Genomic DNA, 21589 nt, shown 5'->3' with positions numbered 1-21589 from the left:
CGTCCACCCACCAAACCAAATCATACCCAACCATTCTTCAGCCACCGAACTTGCTCTATACACCCAACATACCCCAAGTTCAACTGGAACATCCTTCCAACCACTATCAAAGCACTCCCATCCAATCCCTCACCCCATCACCCCAAACCCACCCAAGATTAATCTCCCCATCCGAACCCCCATTATGGTAACTAATCAAAATCAATCAAAAAATTGAAAAACAAACCCAAATCTCAAAAAGAGAGATGGAGAGATGGAGAGATTGAAGGGTATGTGGATTGGATATTTGGGGATGGTTGTTAATTCAAAGGTGTGGGTAGTTTGGCGATGGGGTTTGGATCTGGTATCAGATGATCTAAGTTGTTATGGGGTGGGAACTGCGGGGAAGAGAGAGAGAGAGAGAGAGAGTGGCGGGGCGGGCCTGCTGGAGGTTGTCTGAGAAATTGTTGAACCGAAGTGACAACGCCGAAGGGATTTGAGCGGCCATGGTGGTTGTTTGTTGGGGTAACTCGGGATGAGATGTTGTTTCCTTTAATTTTTAATTATTTATTAATATTTTAATTCATATGAACAGCCTCAATTTAATAGCAATATTAGCAGTTTTAAACGGTGGGACTGTTTTGATACCAAACAAAGAGTTAGAGTGAAAATTTTAATTATTGAACCAAAATGATAATGAGTCAAAAGTTAGGGGCCATTTCGATCGAAAACCCTTATACTTAAATAAGAAATTAATGTTAAGGATTGGCTCGGCATGGGTTTCTGCTAGATAAAAGATATCCTCACCTGGTACTCATCTAATTGAATAAATTAATAACTAAAAAATTTAAGGACTAATGATAAAAGATACCTTGTAGGTTTGGGAAAATTGTCAATATGAACTCTAGGATATCAATTTTATCAATTTACACCCTTACGTTTGCAATATCATCTAATTTCGTCCTTTCATTAAGTTGTCAATCGCTAAATGCTGACATATCTACTGTAAAATCCACCTACTAACCAACTAATTCTTAAATTTTTTTTATATAAAATGATAAAAACATATAATTAAACAAAAACTAAATATTATAAAAATAAAAAAACCAGACACACAGCCGCACTCCGTCCCTTTCTCCCCGATTCCATCTTCGTTCTCCGGTTCCCCACCCTGCCGCTTGTCCTCGCTGAAAACAAGTCCATCACTCCTCTCCTTCCGTCCCACCACAGCACCTCCCATCCCTCTTCCTCATCCCTACCCCACCTCAAGGGATTGATAGTTTCAGTGCATGGGTGAAATGGATATCGAACGTTTGGGGCAAAGAGTGAGATGGGTATTGTGTTTTGAAGAAAAGGGCGGCCATGGATGCCATTGAAGATTTGAACTAAGGCCTGTTCTTTTTTATCTCTGGCTGTGCTCAAAGTTCAAATAATCAGATTTTTTATATTTTATTTTGTAAAACAAAGTAGCAGATTTGATTTAGTGCTGGAAATCTAGGCGTCATCCCCTATATCAAAATTGAAAGCCCTATGTTTATCCTCTCTCTGTCTCTTCAAATTTTCCAAAATTTCACAAAACCAAAATCACACAAAATCAAAACCGTAGCATTCTTGCAACATGTTCGAATCCAAAATTTCAGAGACGGCAGACGAGCAGTAGATGGGGAGCTGTGCTTCGGAGAGGAGTTGCAGGTGGCTGGACGTGTCGGAGGGTGAGGGGGTATGGGGTTGAAGAGCTGGAAGGAGGAGGGACGGAGAGAGGGGATTATTATTTTTTTAAGCTTTTTTTTTTATTGTTAACGTCTGACTAAATAATTAACTTAATGAAGACTTAAATTGGTCATATTTGAAGATTAGATGGTGTAATTGAGGGCCCATATTAACAAATATTTCAGGGCTCATCCCAAACATTCGTTAGCCCAAAATTTAATTTAACCAAACTAAACTGAACTGTTGACGATATATGGTACGATAGGCAGATTTTTCAACCCGACCCGCATTTACTCATTTTGGCGGAGTTGGACTGTTTTATGGACCAACGGTATTGTTCGGTTTGCTTCTTGGCAAACACTTGTTGCTGACATTTATATAGATGCAAGGAAAGAAATGAAAAAGAACAATGGATAGCAACACTAAAAAAAACAAAATTGGTTTATATTTTATAAATGGATACAACTTATTTATTGATTATTTGCTTAAAAACAAGATTCCACAAACTTGGTATATGACAAACAGATCAGTGCTCCAACAGCTCTCCCATAACTTTCTGCTTGACCCCCCATAAATGGCTGCTGCTCTTCTTCTGCACCCAAAAAATTTTACTCGACTTTGATGATGATTTCCCCACTTCCACTAACAATCAACTGCTCCACTTCCCCTACTAAATTTTCTTCATTGTCCTTTGGTCCTTGGGGTTGTTGGTAAGTCTCCCTCCAGGACAGGAACCACTTGGCATGAGCTAACTAAACATGTTCAAGCCAAACTTCTCAACCTCTGATATATTTTACCTCACCTTTCTTTTTACTTTTCCCTATTTCAATCAACCTTTCTGTTGTAACCTCTTCTCATCTCTCTATTCTTCCCTCCTTTTTTTCTGTGTTTTTTTCTTTTCATTTTTTCATTTTTTTTTTTTCATTTCCCTTTTCCTTCCTCCGGTCCTCCGGAGATTATCTCCAGCTTCACAAGCTGCAAGTTCCTCATGGTAATACAACTCCTTACTGTGGCAACCAAGCATGCATTAAATAGCTTGTGCCCATTTCTGAACAGCCAACCACCCTTGTAGATTCTAATCCACAACCAACAGCAAACGAATATGCAATGTCTTTCCATTAGCCAATAAGGCAAAATTGATACCTGTTCTCCTGACAAAAAAAGGCACACGTGGGAGCACCCTTTTCTCCATGCCTACATTTGAGTATTTTCTCCAAACAAACCATACAGAGCAAGTCTAGACAAAATGTTTCCTCATAATCAGTGTCTTGAAGGCAGCACCCACAACTAATACAGCGAGCTATGCAGAGCGTGCAAGCCCTGCACATCTGATCAGCATGATGTTTCCCTTGGCAACTCTTTGCTGGACAATCATAAACTAAACTTAGTTTCTGGCACCTGGGGCACACTTCAACGTCGATGGCACAATCATCATCACAAGAGAGATGTGACAGCCCACCATGAAAAAACCGTGGTTTTGGTGCTCTAAACTGAACACAGTTATCTGCACCAAGCAAGAATTTCAACTCTTCAAACTGCATCTCTGTTATACCAGAGAGACCACCAATTCTTAACTGCTTTATTCCAGGTTTGCCTGCAGACTTCAAGGTCCATAAGTTTAACAAGATGTCCTCAACACTTATTTTAAGACATCCTGGAACACTTAACTGCACAGGGAAAAAGGTGTACAGTCATATTAGAAAGAACTTAAACTACACAGAAAGCAAGGTATAATGAACTCCTACAAACTTCACACATTTAGCATGATGATACGAAGAGGCAAAATACCCATGAAGAGCACTACCAGTTTACATGATAAAGACTACATTGACTTTCAATATCAGTTAACTAATCAATAAGCAAAATCTACAACGAAACACTGAATACATGTTCAGCATCAAGAGCTGCATCAATTATCAAATTTATTGATATTAATACAAAGGAGATTTTAAAAAATCAATCCAAAACTTATTCACTCCATTGTTCTTGACATTGTATTAGACACGACAACACACATTGGCATATAACCAAAGGTGTTCACCAATTTTTTATTTTTTTATTTTTAAAAACACTACAGGAATGATAGTCTTCAACCTACTTGCTATAAACGACAGGAGTTCATCTCAACAGGCGTGTAAGAACAGCAAGATACAATAACTTCACCAAGTTTTATAGCCCCATGTTTGATAACTGATGGCGAACGAGATTTTCGCTTTTACTTTCAATAGGAGGCACACAAGAAATGTTTTCCATAGAAAACATATATGAAATTGTAGTTATTTGTGGCTTATGGCAAAAAGCCCTTATATGAAATTAGCCTCAGGGGTTAAACGTAACTTCAGAACATTATATTCTAAGAGAAAGCAGCATAAGAACATCTCTTTCAAAAATTATTGTCACTGAAAATTGGAGAGACACTGATACACAAAACCATAAACAGGAAACAGTCGTGTTCAGTTCAGGAATATAGAAAATACAAAGTTTCAAGTACTCACCTTTGTCAGCTTTGGGTTTCGGTCAAACACACGCTGCAGCCCAAAGTCAGTGATATGGACACAATGCACTAGAGTCAAGGCTTGAAGAGTGCCTTGAGCCCTGTCAGTTAACTTTATAAGAACATCATCAGTGACGATCTCATTCAACGGCCAATCAATGACAATACTCCTCCATAGAAGAGGGTCACTTCTAACTGAATCACGAAAAGACCTACAAACCTTTTCAACTGAAAGAAGGTCCTTAACACCAAGAAAACTCAACGCATAAAATATAGCATCATGTGGAGCACTCCCCTCACTATTAGGATGCATAATGCTACAACCTTGTATTTCCTTAGTTTCAACTTGCAGTTCCTTAGCTCCATCACAAAAATCCAAGTTCCCGCTAAAACTCAGAAACTCCTCCACATTGCCATCCAACACGAAACCTCCATCATTGATCCCATACTCATCAAAGCTATCATATGGAATTGATATTCCATCAAATCTCAGGTCACAAACTTCCGGCTGAAACATCACAGCACTATTCCAAGCCCAATTGAAACCTGCCAATAATCCACCATCAAATGCTTCATGCAACCCAGAGCCATAAGATTCGTGTTCCTTTTCAAAACCTTGAAGCCAACCCGTGATAGCAGTAAAAGTAGACCTTATCCCCATTCCAAAAGGATCAACAGGCAACCGATCCACAATATCATCAGCAGAATGGTCACAATAGCCACCCAATTCAGTTCCCCAATGGGTATTCCTCAAATCCAAATTGAAACCCCAAGAACTTGACGAATCATCACAAACACCATCCAAATTATTTTCTTTGTATTGATCCATCACATAACCATTAGAGTACCAAACAGAAGAAGGATACGTAGGCAAGATTGAGCCACGAGAGAGATTCAAAGCCATCGTTTGCAGCTAAGAGATAGAAATAGAACGCGAGCTTGATGGTACCAAGAAACCTAAATTTGCTGGCAGACGATAAATCAAGAGAGCCGACTAGGAAAGATTGAAATATAAAAGCAAGTCAAGAATACAAGGAAAACATTCCATTCCAGGAGGCAAAAAATTATAAAGAAAACAAAAGGCACCTGAAATTCTACAAGAGGTTCCTGTATTGAAGGGAAGAAAAAGAACCCAACTTTCTAATAGGTTGATTCTCAAGAAAAAGTAAAAAGTTCATAATTTGGTAAAAGCACCAAACAAGCTGACTTCAAAGCAACGCTGTTTCCAGGATAAGGAAAGATTGGTGTTAGAGAAACCCTAATCGAAATAGAGTTATTATGTGGGTGGGTTAAGCGAAAAAGACAAGGAAAGGAAAATAAGATAAACAAAAAGATTGAAACAGATTTGGAGGTTAAAAAAGAGAAGCTTGAAATTACCGAATCTGATGCTGCAAAGAAAAGCAGAGGTTAATTTGACCCAACCATCCAAGCAACCGACCAACCAACGAACCAACGCAATGCGCAGAGAGAGAGAGAGAGAGAGAGAGAGAGGAGGAAAAGAAAACCAAAGAGGAGAAGAAAAGGGGAGGGAGGAAACAGAAATTGGAAGGTGAGAAGACACAGCGTGCGTGCCAAAATTAAGGGCGCACAGAGAGTGAGAGCAGGGAAGGTTGGGAAAAGGACGCGTGGACAGAGAGGGAGAGACTGGTGGCGGGTAACGTCTTCCTGGATGGATATTCCTGGTCCTTTAACCTCTTTCCTTACCAACACCAACAACGACTCCCTCTTCTCTTCTCCTTTTTACGCGGAGACAATTTCAAGATTCCTTGCTCTCTGTCTTACCCTTGCCTTTTGATTTTGATTTTTTTAAACTAAGACTTTGACTTATTTACCACTCCACAAAATAAAATTTTATTTCCTTAATTAAACTCCATGATTTTGTTGGATTTCCTTTCATTAATTAAAGCACTACCACGACTAGGAATTTTGTAATTTATGTTTTCCTTTTATTCAAAGAAAACCACAAAACAAGAACTCCAATTCGATAAAAAAAACACTTTTTCACGAGAAAATGTTCAAAATAGTCATTTCTTAAAGAAGTCTTGGATTGGAGAAGAACTTGAATACAATAGGGATAATATTATTTTATTATCTCTAATCAATTATGTTTAGTTATGTGAATAAATTATCATACTTAATAGAATTTAATTAGTTAAAGATAGTAAAATAATATTATTTCCATAGTATAAAAATTCTCCCTTTGGATAAGGATAGGGCTCTCTCTCGCATAAAGGGCCCATCCCACCGTGAGATAACTGCCACCTTTCCCAAGACTTTCTCCTCTCGTACAAAGATTCTTTTTCTCCTCTTTACTAAAAGGAAAGTTTCAAACTTGAAAGAAAGGAATCTCATTACCATGGTTAATCACGTCAACAAGGGAGGACCTGTCAAATCCAATTTGGAGTTGATGATTAAGGAGGGTTAAATCGCGATCATTAAGGAGGGTTAAATCGCACAATTAGGAAAGTTTAAAAAAGATAAATATATTGCTAATTGTAAGTTGTGACGTAGACATTCTATCCACTATAGTATGGATGCTCATTTGTAAAATATATTATATTCGCGGAAGCTCCAAAATCAGTCAATTTCAAGCATTTTATCTAACTTAGCATAAAGTAACCGCTAAGGTATCTTCCACTGATTATCATATAAATTATGTTTATGTCACAATCAAATGATCGAAGTGCTTTGCTCCATCCAACTGGGAGGAAGCAACAACAGCTCCCCATCTCACCTTTAACCGGGTATTTTGAATTTGCAAACGACATCTGGAATTTCACAATTCACATCCTCAGGGACAGATGGCTTACGAATCGAAAACACCACATTTAATTATTTTGAATCACACATCATTTCGATCGCGCACTTTATTCTTAAGGAATAACTTACAAAGCTTGCAATGTAACAACACCACGTTATGGTTTCTGGCACACACTGGATAAGGGAAAACTCGAGCTGAAACTTAAAAAGGCAAGCCTTCTACAAGGTGGGAGGAATCCAGATGTAGCCATGTGTTTGTACGTAACCGGCTTTTTCTAGCAGCGCATCGGCTTCTGCAGGACCCCGACTGCCTGGTTTGTATGGAAGTGGCTTTAAATCACCATTGTCAATTCTGTGCAGAAGAGGCGTGAAGATTTCCCAGGCCGCCTGATGCGTATTAACACAATAAATCAGTCAAAAGGGAAAATGGCAGTGTGCCAAGAAAATAAGTGCACAAATGTAGTTACCTTCAACTCATCTCTGCGTACAAAATGTTGCTGATCTCCTCTTATTCTGAAAAAAACAAAAAACAAATTGCCTTTGTCATGCTTGAATAATCAATGGGAAGATAAATTATTAAAAATCAGTTGTTTGTATCTTATGTATTATTGTTGCACGGGTCACTTCCAAGCATCCTATGTATTTGTTATTCACATGGTTTAGATATGTAATCCCTCTTTTAACATGCACCAGCCCTTCAAGTTGAGTGGACTTCAACAGTTATAAACAAAAGCAGCATATGGCTATAACATGAAAGATTCTAGAAATAGAAAGGCAGTGGACATACGTATCAAGAATTAGACGCTCATAAGCCTCTGGGATCGTTACCCCTTGATATCGTTGCCCATATGACAAGTCTAATTCACTTTGGACAGTTGACATCTCCAGTCCAGGCTGCTTGACCTGCATAACAGACATTGAGGTAGTAAGTGAAGGTGATGAAGACAAAGGAATCTCTTAGCTTTTCTCTGCTAAATGAACATGACAAATAAAGCCTGGGTTTCGATTACTTGGATTTTCAGAACCTTATGAAGTATTCCAACACTGTTGAGCAGGATTCAGATTATTGTTCAGAACTTTCTCTAAAGTTGATTAGTAATTTAACAGGAAACCAAGCACCATATGAAAGCTTTGTCTGATACTATGCACATCAGATCTGGAGATATCAGCTAAAAAAATATCGTTATTGGACTCGGCAGTGAACACATTACCGTAAGTTTCATGTACATGGCTTCTGAAGGTTGCAAGCGTATTACAAACTCATTTCTCCCTTGCTTCTTACCTAAACAATGAGGTAATAGTGAACCAAATAAGGAATTTATAATACTACCAAAAACAAAATATGGAGTGCAAAAATGTACCAACAACAACTTATCGAATAATAAAGCTCTGTGGCTCTGTGTCTTACATTTGAATATGTCACCAGGCACATCCTTAAATTGAACTCTTATTTCCGCCTTTCTTGAATTTAATGCTTTCCCAGCCTTTAGTATAAAAGGAACACCTGAAGAAAATAGCGTTGATGGTGAGTAAGTTCAATGCATAATATAAATTCATATAACGACCATTATCATTAATCTGCATCTCCAATGCAAGACTACTTCTCAAATGGGAAATTACTTCCAATGAATTGTGAAAGTTACCATACCTTCCCATCTTTCATTGTGGATCCGCAGAACAACGGTTGAAAAAGTTGGAGTGTTTGAGTGGTCAGGAACAGTTGGATCATCCCTATAGCCATCATATTGTCCAAGAACAACTTCATCGTCCTCAATTGGTAGTACTGATTGAAGAACCTAAAATGTAAGTTCATTAATCATCAAGTGATACAAAAAAGGAATTTGGGAACTAAGAGCACATATTATGAAAGAACATTATATGTCATATACGGGGACAGGTCAAATTGTTTTTATTTTTTGTTTCTTCTGCAAACCTGTTAATATAATTGTATGATGCCTTATCATATAGAAAGTATTTCATCATAAATGAATTGAGATGTGCATACCTTCACTTTCTCATCCCTGATATGCTCAGGTTTTAGGGAAATAGGCTTTTCCATGGCAACTAAGCAAAGAACCTGCAGAGAAAATTATGTATAAATAAATCAGGTGAAAATTTAATTCCTGGTATGAAGGTTCCTTGGGAGAGAAGGTTGGAAGAAATTCTGATGCATAAAAGTTGTAGACAATTTGGAGATGGGGCCACAATACATATGGTATACCAATTTTATATAAGTTCTCATCACAAGAGTTCACATACATTCTTAGTTCTTAGATCTCAAGAAAATTACAACTCTGAAACAAGTAAACTAATTGATATTCAGAGTTATTTGAAACTATTGATTCCTCGAAAATAAAGATATAAATAATATTGTATAGATAGAATTGCTAATAACGTCAAATATACCTTGAACTTAATACCAAGGTCTTACCTGCAATAGATGATTTTGAATAATATCGCGGATAATTCTGCACGAAAAAGAAAACAGATTAGTTAGTGTGTCATAATTATATTTCACAGATAAAAACCAGATACATTAACAACATAAACTTTTTTTCCCCATAGACAGCAGGAAATATGGATGCTAGTAACAAAGATTACAAAAACTCAAGATAATTTAACAATACACAACATTTATAGAAGGATGAAATCATTCTTTTTCAGTACTGCTTAAGGAACAAACTGGCACAATAGCACTGTGAAGCATACCCATATTCATCAAAATATCCACCTCGACCTTCAGTTCCAAAATCCTCCCTAAACACAATCTGCCAAATAAACAGAATTAAAAAAATTAAAAGAGGGGATGAAATTTACTGCATCCTAAATGTCTGGAGGTACCACCTGTACTCTATACATTGTCAATGTTATACTGACACCCAAACATCAGCACTGAAGGAAGGATTATCACCTGTACATTTTCAATGTTGTCTCGGTTCCAGAGGGGCAAAAAAAATCGATTTGCAAACCGAAGTACTAACTGCAAATTTACATACAAATAAAGTATAAGCTGATTTCATTAATATTAATAACCAGCAACATCTATGCAAGTCTATGCAGATATTATAATAATACCAGATTCTGCACCAGTTCCTTCCCCAAATAGTGATCAATACGGTAAATTTGTGATTCTTCGAACAACTCCCCAATCTGGGTACTGAGTTGCTCTGCAGATTCCAAATCCTTGCCGAAAGGCTTCTCAACAACAATACGAGTCCATCCACCAAGATCAGCTGAAATGATTATAAGCAGACATTTGTAAAGGTTAACACTAACCTATCAATTAATTTCATTCTGGAACCCTTTAATGCCAACAATGTATGATTGCTTGCTTGAATCGGGTATAAAAAGAAAAGCTAATTGAAGTTATCCATGTGAATACAGCATGTTTGAAACCTAAATAGTATTGGAAAAAAGCTTACTTTTATTCATGCAACAATGCCTGATCATCCTGCAGACAGAAGGATATACTGATGGAGGAAGTGCAAGATAAAAAAGCCTGCGGGATAATCCGCCCACACCATTTCTTGAGACTTCAGTCTCTGAAATTTCTTTATCAAGCAGCCGAAACCCCTCCTCAGTGTCGTAAGAACCACTTACATATTTGATCTATAAGGAAAAATTATCAAGCAACTGAATATCTGTACAGGAATGAAATTATATGGATGGAATTATCGAAAAATGTTGCACAAGGCACTAACCAGTTGCAAAAAGTTGGTTACATCTTCCAAGTCCTTTGGTGAAGCTCCTTTGTCCCGGACAAGATATCTGCAGTCATTATCAACCATCAAATGCCTCTCATTATACAGCAGTAAAAGAAAATGAACCTAACATTGGTTAAAGTGAGCACAAAGAAGCATGGAGTTAAGGACTGTAGTAGGAAACTTAACCATTTCCACTCATATGAATGGAAATGGACTTGCAAAAATAATGTACGGGGAAAATCGTAGGCAAGAAAGCTCACCCACGTATGCGGTTTCTTAGCTCATCATCTGAAATCTTAGTCCTTGCATAGCCAAAAATGTGAACTTCATTTGGTTGCAGAAATCCCTAGAGAACAGCACACCCAAAAACGAAGTCACTATCACAGATTCACAGCGCATGGTTCGACAGCATATTCTATGCAATCCTTAATGAGCACTAAGGAACTTGTTATCAAACTTTAAGGACAACTATAACTTGGATATAGTAACCAAAGAGTGTTAGGGGTTTGTTGCGATTCATGTATGTTCATGATCAATCATATTAATTAAGCATGGCAATAAACGAAGTTCAAAAGAAACCTGCTGAAAAAGGTTGAAAAGTGCTGGAAAAGTCTTCTTCTTGGCAAGATCACCAGAAGCGCCAAGCACGATGATTGAGAGAGACCCATTTTCAAGCACATGCTCAACATCTTTCACCGGCTCATTTTTAAAACTATCTCTTTTCTCCATGTGCCATGATCCCGATCCCATTTTCTAAGCTGTACAAGCAGCTCAAAGCTATTCCACAGAGCTAAACCGTAGTTCGATCAGAGGCAGCTTGTGATCTACAGGCAAATCAACCAAAGTCAATGTGGCAATTTTTGGCAGCGATAAAGCATTGGAGATTGAGCTCCTTTCTTGCAACCCACTAATTACAATCAAAGTAATTTGCTTTCCTCGGTTTCGTCGGCACCAAAATATGAATTCAAAAATTTATATATCAAAATTTCATAACAAAGAACTTTTCAAAACCAAATTGCTCGTTTCAGTATAGAAAATGGAATTGGAAATTGAAAAAAAGAGAACAAAATAGAAGCTTGAGAGGCATATAACACATATCAAAATTGAAAAACTTGATCTAAGATATCGACAAGCGATCAAAACTGAGTGAGCCTATCAACTAAGAAAGCAAAAATTACGAACCTGATCAAGCAGAGCAGATCGAATGCGCAGCAAATTAAGATTGCGATGCTGTGAAAAACTATTAGAAGAAAAAAGATAGTAACAGGAGTCAAAAAGTGCTTTGAATTCTAAGTGGGAAGTAAGGTTGGGGTTGGTGGTTGTTGGCGTTTCTTTTTATATATAATTTTTCTGTATTGCAAGTCAGACGCTATGTCGTCTATTCGTTCTTACCGGCCGCCTAATTTGACAGGGAGATTTTTGATGATTTTGATTTCCTTCTACGTCATCCCCCCCCCTGCGTTTCCGCTTATTTCTATTTTCGCCACATCGTTCATTCATTCGGTTCGGGTAAAGATTAAAAGGGCTAGTAATGGAAATATAAGGCTGGCTTATACAGTTTATCGGATTTAATTTGTTCAAACTATAAAGCGTTCGTACTAGAAAACACCTCTTACGTTTACAAACATGCTAGTATTAATTATTCAAGAATAAAATTTTAATTTTATTCATTTTATATTAAAAATGAAAATTTATTTACAAAAACGGAAGATAAATATTCATATTTAAAATTTCACTGTAATAGAGAAAGATGATTCGAACTCAACACCTCAAATTAATAAAGCTAAATACCTCCACATATTTGTTTATAGTTTTTATAATATTAGCAGTTTAGATTTCACCAACTATAACATGAAAATATTTTATTAAAACATTAATCAATAAATATGTATTCAATATAGAACAATAATATGTCAAAAGGCAAAATTGGCATGAATCACGAGAATAAAAGAAAATTATTACTACCTTACCTAACTATGATGTTTGCGTCATATAAAATAATTTGGAAATTATTAGGGTTGTTATGGGAAATTACTTGTATAAAAATAAAAAATAAAAGGAAAATAACTTGTATATGATAAGAGAGATACAACAACATGAGACAATGAAGTTTCTCTCATTGTTTCATTATTTAAAGAATTTCATAAAAAATTCTCATATTTTATTAAATATTTTGTGTTTAGGATTGAAAGTTAAATCTATATATGTAAAGCAAAAAGCAGAATGTAAAAAATTCAAAATACTAAAAATGCCTTAACAAACATTAAAAATTAAAATTATTAATTAAATAAGAATAATATGGTAAATTCACACTTTTTATATTTAAAATGAAAAAAAAAAATCATTATTAAATTAACATGTGACCTTCCACATGCAATCACATGCGGAACACGTGTCACATCACGTGCGTGTGATAAAAGCCTCCATCCCGCAATTCATATATTACCGTCCCCGCCATTTCTCATGTCTTTACAATCTCACTCGCGCCTTTTTCTGTTGCAGACACACAATGCTAAAACTAAGCCTCTGCCATCTTGTACCGCCGCGCATCTTAGCACTGGGGTTTTGCAAAACTCCGACCTCTCTGAAACCCTAATTGCTAATTCTAAACCAGCCCCAGCAGGAGTCTCACACGCAATCCTACACTCTCGAACTTCAATTCGCACACGTGTAATTAGGGTTAGGGTTTTTGTTTGTCAAAAAATTTTCACGATGGGGAACAAGGTTACGGAGGAACTGTTGTCTACCGTCCGAACAATCGTCGGCTCGGCATACTCGGACATGGACATAATCAGAGCCCTGCACATGGCCAACAACGACGTCACCGCCGCAATCAACATAATCTTCGACACGCCCAGTTTCAAATTGAAAGAAAGATCAGGTTTTCCAAAGAAGCCCAACCTTTTGAGCTCCGAGGTCGTGAATTCAAACCAGAATGGCGGTCAGAAGAGTAATTGCTCATTGGAGAACGAAGGAAATGGTGGTAGATGTCCCAGTAATTCAGGTGTTGAAGTTGTTGAAGATGTTGCTCGGTGTGAGAGCTTGGTGGGGAGCGAGTGGTGGTTTGTGGGCTGCAGCGAAGTGGCCGGTCTATCAACGTGTAGAGGTAGGAGGATCAAGGCTGGAGACGAAGTGGATTTCACTTTTCCTTTAAAGAGCAGTTCGATTTTGCCGTCTCCCGGCAAGGGTTTTGGGAGGGGACGTCAGGTGGCCGCTTGTTCAGAGATTGTGAGGTTCTCAACAAAAGATTCGGGAGAGGTAAATTTTTTGGAGAATTGGGAATGCGATGTAATTGGTTGGCTATTTATAATTTGATTTATTGTGTTTGAATTAATGGGTTTTGGTAGATTGGTCGAATACCTAAGGAATGGGCTCGGTGTCTATTGCCAATTGTGAGGGATAAGAAGATTAGAATCGAGGGGCATTGCAAATCTGCTCCTGATATCTTGAGCATTATGGACACCATTGTTTTGTCAATAAGGTATACTCTTCGTGAAGAAATATATTTTGAATAATTTATTAGCTGCCCATTTGGAAAATTAGTGACAGTTCTGAAGTACAGTTTGCATGCAAATCCTTTCTAGGACTGTTGCATGATTTGTATTGGTTGAGTAATGTTTATGGTTAATGACTTTGATTTATTTTTTTAATGGGGTTGATTCAGCGTGTATATCAATAGTTCAATGTTCCTTAAGCAAAACAAGACCTCGCTTAAGGCAGCGAATAACTCCACGGAGGAAACAGTGGTTCATCCTCTCCCAACATTGTTCCGGTTGCTAGGCCAAACTCCTTTCAAGAAGGTGATCATTTTTTTAATGACTTGCGGACCCTCTTATGGAAATTCTGTATATGGCATTGCTTTAAACTTCTTTCTTTTTGTTCAGAGGTGGTGATGTTGTCCTTCCTTTATTTTTTTAATAGGCAGAATTCACTCCCAGTGACTTGTATACGAGAAAGCGCCCTTTGGACCCAAAGGTATTGACACGACAATTACTGTTATCTATTCTAATTGTGTTCTCAGGATTTCATTGCGTAATTTTACCTGAACAGGACAGTTCTGGGCTTTGTGCCCCAATGCCACATGCCAATAAGCCTAAAAACCCTGGTAGAAATGGAGGTGAAGTTGAAAATGAGGAGTCCATTTCAGATGCTGACCTTGATAACATTGTTGGTGTTGGAGACAGCTCTCAGCTAGAGGTATTGTGACTTATGCAAGCATCTTTTTACATGCATGGAGCTTGCTCCTGCATAGAGCTGAAAAATCACCAAGGAAGTATTGTATTTCAGGAAATGGATCCTCCAAGCACACTTCAGTGTGAACTTCGTCCATACCAGAAGCAGGCTCTCCATTGGATGATCCAACTGGAAAAAGGACAATGCATAGATGAGGGAGCAATGACTCTTCACCCTTGTTGGGAGGCATATCGTCTTGCAGACAAGTATGTTGGGCTGTTAACCTTGGATTATGCTACCTTATGATTCAATATTTATTGGGGTGTTTTGCATATAGGAGAGACCGTGTTATCTATTTAAATGCGTTTTCTGGGGATGCAACAACAGAATTTCCAAGCACACTTCAAATGGCCAGAGGAGGAGTATGTCTCAAGTTGGCTCAAACCTTAATTAAATATTTTTTCAAACTTTATTTTTATGTGTTGATTGTATTGCCTTTATCGTGCATTTGAAGATTCTGGCTGATTCTATGGGCTTGGGGAAGACCATTATGACAATAGCACTCCTTCTTGCTCATTCAGGACATGGATTATCAGGTAGTCACCCTACAAGCCAGTCCTCCAGTGAAGATATTGAAATTAGTGACATTTCAGACCATTCCCCATCAAACCTACCAAAGAAGGTCACAAGCTTTTCAGGATTTGATAAGTTTATGAAGCGAAAAAACACCCTTGCAGATGGTGGCAGTTTGATTATATGTCCTATGACTCTTCTAGGCCAGTGGAAGGTAGTTTTTGTCACTTTGAAGAACACCAATTGTAGTTCTGCATACTTACACCTGCTCTGAAAGTTGGTACTTGCACCAGTATCAGAGTGTTACGTGCACAGTGATAAGGATTCTATATTTGGGAGTTAATATAAACATTTGAGTTTGTTGTCAGGCAGAGATTGAAACTCATGCGCAACCTGGATCTTTATCGGTATATGTTCATTATGGACAAAGTAGGCAGAAGGATGCAAAACTTTTAGCTCAAAGTGATGTTGTAATCACTTCATACGGAGTGTTAGCCTCAGAATTTTCTGCAGAGGTAATCTAAACATCTCCTATTTGTATATTGTGCAAATTTTATTAGTTATACATTTCTTTACAGAAGATGAATTTGTGCATCTTTCTTTCTTTCTTTATACTTTCCCCACTCTCTCCCTACATCTAGAATCCTAAGGAAAATGGGGGACTTTACTCGGTTAGTTGGTTTAGAGTGGTTCTTGATGAGGCGCATACCATAAAATCCTCTAAGAGCCAAATTTCTGTTGCTGCTGCTGCTTTAGTTGCTGGTCGTCGATGGTGTCTTACTGGCACACCAATACAGGTGAAGTATTTTATCAGAAATTTATGTAAAGACATCGTGTGGTTCTAGAAAGTTCTTCCTTTTGTGAGAAGTAAATTCACTGTATGTTTTATTATGTTTTTAAGTTTCAAGTAAAGGGAGAATCTCTCCCAACATTCTCAATTCCTTGAAGGAGGCTATTTACTGTCTTCATAGCATAGTAAAAACCCTGATTTTTTTAATGCGGCTATCTGTATTGGGATGAATATTTTATTCTTTGAGATAGGAAATTTTATTAATTTTTAGAGGTTCATTTTGTTATGTTTCTTGACATTTAATTTTGTTGCCATAGAACAACCTGGAGGACATTTACAGTCTTCTTCGATTTTTGAGGGTTGAACCTTGGGGAAACTGGGCATGGTGAGTTCTATTTTCCTTTTCCAAATGGAACATATGTAGTGTGATGTGGATGCAAAGATTTGAAATTTGAATCATTTGTCAAAGTTTTAGAATCTCACAATTGTATGTGGACACAAACTTTAATTTATCTCTGATTCTTCCCCTTTGAGTTGTAGCATGAATACTGTCTGATTTATCTACTCCCTATATAATTCAGGTGGAATAAACTCATCCAAAAACCTTTTGAGGAGGGTGATGAGAGAGGGTTGAATTTGGTTCAATCCATCTTAAAGCCAATCATGTTAAGGAGAACCAAGTTTAGCACAGATCGCGATGGCAGGTGAATTAACGGCCCAAGAACGTTATTCATTTCAAATTTTCTTTTTGGATCCTAAAGCTTTTTGTTTGTTGCAGGCCAATTTTAGTCCTTCCCCCAGCTGATATTCAGGTGATTTACTGTGAACTCACAGAAGCTGAAAAAGACTTCTATGAGGCCCTCTTTAAAAGATCAAAGGTATATTCGGATTTCCCTGATTGCCGGTTCTTTTGATCTATTGTATAATGCATTATCATTAACAAGTCTATTTTAATTATCAGGTGAAGTTTGATCAATTTGTGGAGCAAGGACGGGTTCTTCATAATTATGCATCCATATTGGAGTTACTTTTACGTCTTCGCCAATGTTGTGATCATCCGTTTCTTGTGATGAGGTGTGTGTTAACACCCACCCCCCCCCCCCCCCCCTCCTCTTTTTCCCCACTTATTGGATTTACGGTAAATGAGTAAAAATGCAGAGTGGAAAATGTCTCAAGTTCATACAACTAAGCGTTAGGCTTGTTTGATTTGTTCAGTCGAGGTGATACACAAGAATTTTCTGACCTGAATAAGCTAGCTAGGCGTTTCCTTAAAGGCAGCCAGAACTCTTTGGAAGGGGAAGCCAAAGATCTGCCTTCACGGGCTTATGTTCAAGAAGTTGTAGAAGAAATGCGTAAGGGGGAACATGTAGAGTGTCCAATATGTCTTGAAGCCTTTGAAGATGCAGTGTTGACACCTTGTGCTCACCGCTTATGCCGTGAATGTCTCTTGGCAAGTTGGCGGAATTCAACTTCTGGTTTATGTCCTGTGTGTAGGTATATTCAAGTATTACCTCAGTATCTCAATTTATCTCAAGCCAAGGTTTATTTTCTGTTCTTCGTGAAGCTTTTATATTGAAAGTTACTATTTAGTCTTAGAGTTTAACAGTTTCTCATTACAGGAAGAACATGAGTAAGCAAGATCTTATTACAGCACCAACTGAGAGTCGATTCCAGGTTGATGTTGAGAAAAACTGGGTGGAATCATCCAAAGTTAATATTCTTCTGCGTGAACTTGAATCTCTTCGCTTGTCAGGCTCAAAGAGCATTGTCTTCAGCCAGTGGACAGCTTTTCTGGACCTCTTGCAGATCCCTCTTTCTCGGTAAAAATTACCAGATTTTTAAATTTTTTTTAAAAGTACATTAGTTGTGTGAGTGCATGACTATGCTGAAGCAAGGACAGTACATGTGATGTAATGAAGCAAGGGATATAATTCTCCTCTTTCCACCATATGCTGTTTGTGTTTGAGTTATATTATCCTGGTAATTTGCTGCTCCAGAGTTTGATTAATATTTTTTTAATTTTCCAACTAGGAGTAACATTTCATTTCTTCGCCTTGATGGGACGCTGAATCAACAGCAGCGTGAACACGTGTTAAAACAGTTTTCAGAAGATAGTGACATTCTGGTTTTGACTGCTGACTTCATCGTATTCTATTTTGTTTAGTTTTTGTTCCTGATGTGTATTTTTTTATTCTAGTAAACAGTTTAGATGTAACCGTTGGAGCTTGGTTGTTGTATCAGGTGTTACTAATGTCACTGAAGGCAGGAGGAGTTGGAATAAATCTAACGGCAGCATCAAATGCCTTTGTCTTGGTATGCATACAATTGAGATTTTGAAGATAAACTTGTGATGGGGTAAACTTACAATTGTTGTAATGCCATGTTTGTAGGATCCATGGTGGAATCCAGCTGTGGAGGAACAAGCTGTCATGCGTATTCATCGTATTGGTCAAACAAAAAGGGTGATGATCAGGCGGTTTATCATGAAGGTTCTTTTTCTTATCTGATAAATTTTGATGTCTTATTTCTTTATAATGGACTGGGTCGGGTGGCTCTTACAAAGTTTTGGAATTTCAAAGGGCATCATCACCCATGAATGTGACGACATTCACCCTTCTGATTGGTGTTATATTACTTGGATGTTCATGGATGGCAGGGAACGGTTGAGGAGAAAATGGAAGCAGTACAAGCACGTAAGCAGCGACTCATTTCGGGTGCTTTGACTGACCAAGAAGTTCGAACTGCTCGCATAGAGGAACTAAAGATGCTTTTTACTTGAAAGCATTGGAGAAAATTATTAACTGTTCATTTATGTCACTTTTTCTGATCGGTTTGAGCATTAAGAGATCCTCATATGGAAATGTTTAAACCCAGAAAGATGAGACAATATGCTTCTTCCAAGTTGCAGGACTTCGAGGGAGGTTGATTGAGGCTAATTTGTAATTAAGCCGACAAAATTTGAGTTTCTGCCGAGTCGAATCCAAGGACGGTCAGAGCTTGGGCTGTGCAGGGTCGTTATTTTTGCAAGCTGCCTCTAAAGGCGGGTTGGTTCACAGGAAGGATTGAAAGAAGTTAGCACATCCAATCCAATCCAAATGTAGTTTTGATATTGTTAGGATCGCGGCACTGCTATTTAGTGGGAGTAGAGTTATTTCAAATCATAGGAATCCTGTGGATTATTCCTTTACAGTTTCTTTGTATAGTTTGTTTTATGTATTTATTTAGTAACGTTTGCATCACATTGTTACATTGTACCCGGGATCAAGTTTCTGCTGCAAAACATAATCAGTGAGATTTGTATAGAATCAGTTATTGATGACCACACCAAAGATAATATAGAATTGGTGCAAATTGCCTCTCAAGATTTGTAAAAGATATCAATTCGGCTACTCATGGTAAACCTATTATGATACAAAAAATTATAAAGAGACGAGAAAGGAGTAAAGGATATATGACCAACAGACAAAAGCAGACAAAGAGAATGAATATACTGTGAAAGAGTATAGCCGTGCGGCTTTACTGTTACAATATTCTATTTAAAGGGTATAGCCGCCGCTATATGTTCAACTATTCTATTTATAAAGTATAGCCGCTCGGCTGTACTATTTAAATATAATATTTAATAAGTATAGCCGAGCGACGGTACCATTTAAATATAATAATTAAATAATACAGCCGCGACTATACTCTTCAAATATTAGAATGGCCATTTCCCCAAGTGAATGATACAAAAAACTATCACATTTGTTTTTCTGAGACAATTAAATTAAATATACAAAGAGAAGGGACAGGAGTAAAGGATATATGGCCAATAGACAAAAGCAGATAAGGCGGCTAGACCTTTAAAATAGAATATTTATAGTGTATAGCCGTGCGGCTATACTCTTTAAATATATCACCAACGATAAAAATATGGATTTATGTGTCATATTTGCCCTTAAATATATTCGAATATTTAAGTAATTTATGAAATCATTAAAATATTTAAATATTAACTCAATAATAATAATTACAATATAATTATTAATTAAAGTAATTAAAAAATGGTAAGATCTTACTTAATTACATATATTAAACAAAAATAGTTGGCAAAAAAAAAAAGTAAAGAAACTAATTTCAAATAAAATAAAATAAACCTCTCCCGGCGAATGATTTTGTCGGCAGAGACCTACGCTGGCAAACATTTTCCGAATGAGACTTCTCCTTATGAATGTTGGCCGGCATAGGTCCATGATATTACTAATCAAAGTAATTAAAAAAAGGCTAGGATAATACTTAATAACATATTATTAAACTAAAGAAGTTGGCAACAACAAAAAAAGAGTAAAAAAACTAATCCGGCAATATCAACTAAAGAAAGTAATGCCATATATAAATTTTGATACAATCACAAAACTAACCATGCTTTGAATCAAATGTCACGGGGATATCAACTCAGCAAGTCCAATTTGGGCTTGAATTCATGGGCATATAATAGGAATTCAATAAAACGATTTCATTAATAAGATTAAAATAAAATGTTTTCAACTCACAAAACACACCGTTTCATTAAAAGGATTTCATTCCCCAAATTTAAAACGGGCGTCGTTTCATTTGGAATTATCGGGAAAAAAAAAAAAAAAAAACCAGGGCACAGTGGTCATCGTCTTCACAAGAACTGCGCCTTAGTTGCAGCTGCAAGAGATTTTCCGGCGAGGGCTGCACCTCCTTGTGCCTTAATAGTTCCGCCAGTAACAACTTTGGTTTGCAGCAATGGGAACCAAGGGCAGCTTGTATTTTGCAAACAGCATGGCGCCGCTATAAAAGAGAGAAGCTTCAAAAGTCTCCCAGGTTGGCTAAAGAGGGTAGTCTTTTTGCCATTGATCACCATGCTGTCTCAGAAACACAACATAAGTAGGTATGGCTAATAAACTGTTAAAGCATTGATGTAATTCAGGCAGTGTTCAAAAAATCAGCCTAGGCGGAAGGACACTGCTGACCAAACATGTTAAGCTACGGCTCCAAAATTGTTACCAAGCCATTTTGTTTCAGAGTGCCTGCTCATTTAACTAGGCAGTGTTTGAAAAATCGGCCTAGGCGGCTGCCCATAGGGTTTTTATGGTGGCTCTTTTATTTCTCTTGTTTTGATGATTTTAGATTCAAATGTTAAGCTATGGCTTCAACATTGTTATCAAGACATTTTGTTTCAGAGTGCCTACTCATTTAACCAACCATGTTTGAAAAATTGGCCTAGGCGGCCGCCCAGAGAGTTTCTATGGTGGCTCTTGTATTTCTCCTGTTTTGACGATTTTAGATTCACATGTTAAGCTATTGTTTCAACATTGTTATCAAGGCATTTTGTTTCAGACTGCCTGCTCATTTAACCAGTCAGTGTTCCAAAAATCGGCCTAGACGGCACCTAGGCGT

The 21589-nt window shown here is 37.4% G+C and overlaps 3 protein-coding genes across 5 annotated transcripts; 1 reads left to right on the top strand and 2 right to left on the bottom strand.

Annotated features, from left to right (window-relative positions):
• Positions 1-2112: 2112 nt before the first annotated feature.
• LOC117622473 (F-box protein SKIP14-like) lies at positions 2113-5950 on the bottom strand. 2 transcript variants are annotated; one of them, XM_034353144.1, is made up of 3 exons: positions 5561-5950; positions 4185-5402; positions 2113-3356 (listed from the first exon to the last, which is right to left on the bottom strand). In XM_034353144.1, the coding sequence occupies exons 2-3, from the start codon at positions 5085-5087 to the stop codon at positions 2808-2810; spliced, it is 1452 nt and encodes a 483-aa protein (XP_034209035.1). In that variant the 5' UTR covers positions 5088-5402; positions 5561-5950; the 3' UTR covers positions 2113-2807. The 2 variants fall into 2 exon arrangements, with proteins under 2 accessions (XP_034209035.1, XP_034209036.1); XM_034353145.1 differs by having other exon boundaries at positions 4185-5140.
• Positions 5951-6799: 849 nt separating this feature from the next.
• Positions 6800-12164, bottom strand: LOC117621317 (glucose-6-phosphate 1-dehydrogenase 6, cytoplasmic). The gene is made up of 16 exons (XM_034351721.1): positions 11830-12164; positions 11227-11471; positions 10908-10993; positions 10645-10711; positions 10366-10552; positions 10019-10176; positions 9855-9923; positions 9653-9711; positions 9375-9411; positions 8949-9020; positions 8592-8739; positions 8352-8447; positions 8155-8225; positions 7731-7846; positions 7411-7456; positions 6800-7330 (listed from the first exon to the last, which is right to left on the bottom strand). The coding sequence occupies exons 2-16, from the start codon at positions 11395-11397 to the stop codon at positions 7163-7165; spliced, it is 1551 nt and encodes a 516-aa protein (XP_034207612.1). The 5' UTR covers positions 11398-11471; positions 11830-12164; the 3' UTR covers positions 6800-7162.
• A 969-nt stretch (positions 12165-13133) lies between these two features.
• Positions 13134-19505, top strand: LOC117622986 (DNA repair protein RAD5A). Of its 2 annotated transcripts, XM_034353809.1 has the most exons (20): positions 13134-13905; positions 13995-14128; positions 14312-14447; positions 14569-14622; positions 14698-14844; positions 14935-15086; positions 15158-15242; positions 15335-15607; positions 15762-15908; positions 16035-16190; positions 16501-16568; positions 16765-16887; positions 16962-17061; positions 17145-17257; positions 17399-17677; positions 17803-18003; positions 18215-18308; positions 18425-18496; positions 18574-18672; positions 18840-19505. In XM_034353809.1, exons 1-20 carry the CDS (start codon positions 13360-13362, stop codon positions 18960-18962), a joined length of 3102 nt encoding a protein of 1033 aa, XP_034209700.1. In that variant the 5' UTR covers positions 13134-13359; the 3' UTR covers positions 18963-19505. The 2 variants fall into 2 exon arrangements, with proteins under 2 accessions (XP_034209700.1, XP_034209701.1); XM_034353810.1 differs by lacking the exons at positions 18215-18308; positions 18574-18672; positions 18840-19505.
• Positions 19506-21589: the final 2084 nt, after the last annotated feature.

Source organism: Prunus dulcis, chromosome 3 (genome assembly GCF_902201215.1).
Source record: "Prunus dulcis chromosome 3, ALMONDv2, whole genome shotgun sequence".
Classification (NCBI taxonomy): Eukaryota; Viridiplantae; Streptophyta; class Magnoliopsida; order Rosales; family Rosaceae; genus Prunus; species Prunus dulcis.
The sequence above is the reverse complement of the archived record's forward strand: the minus strand, read 5'-3'. Positions and strand labels throughout refer to the sequence as shown.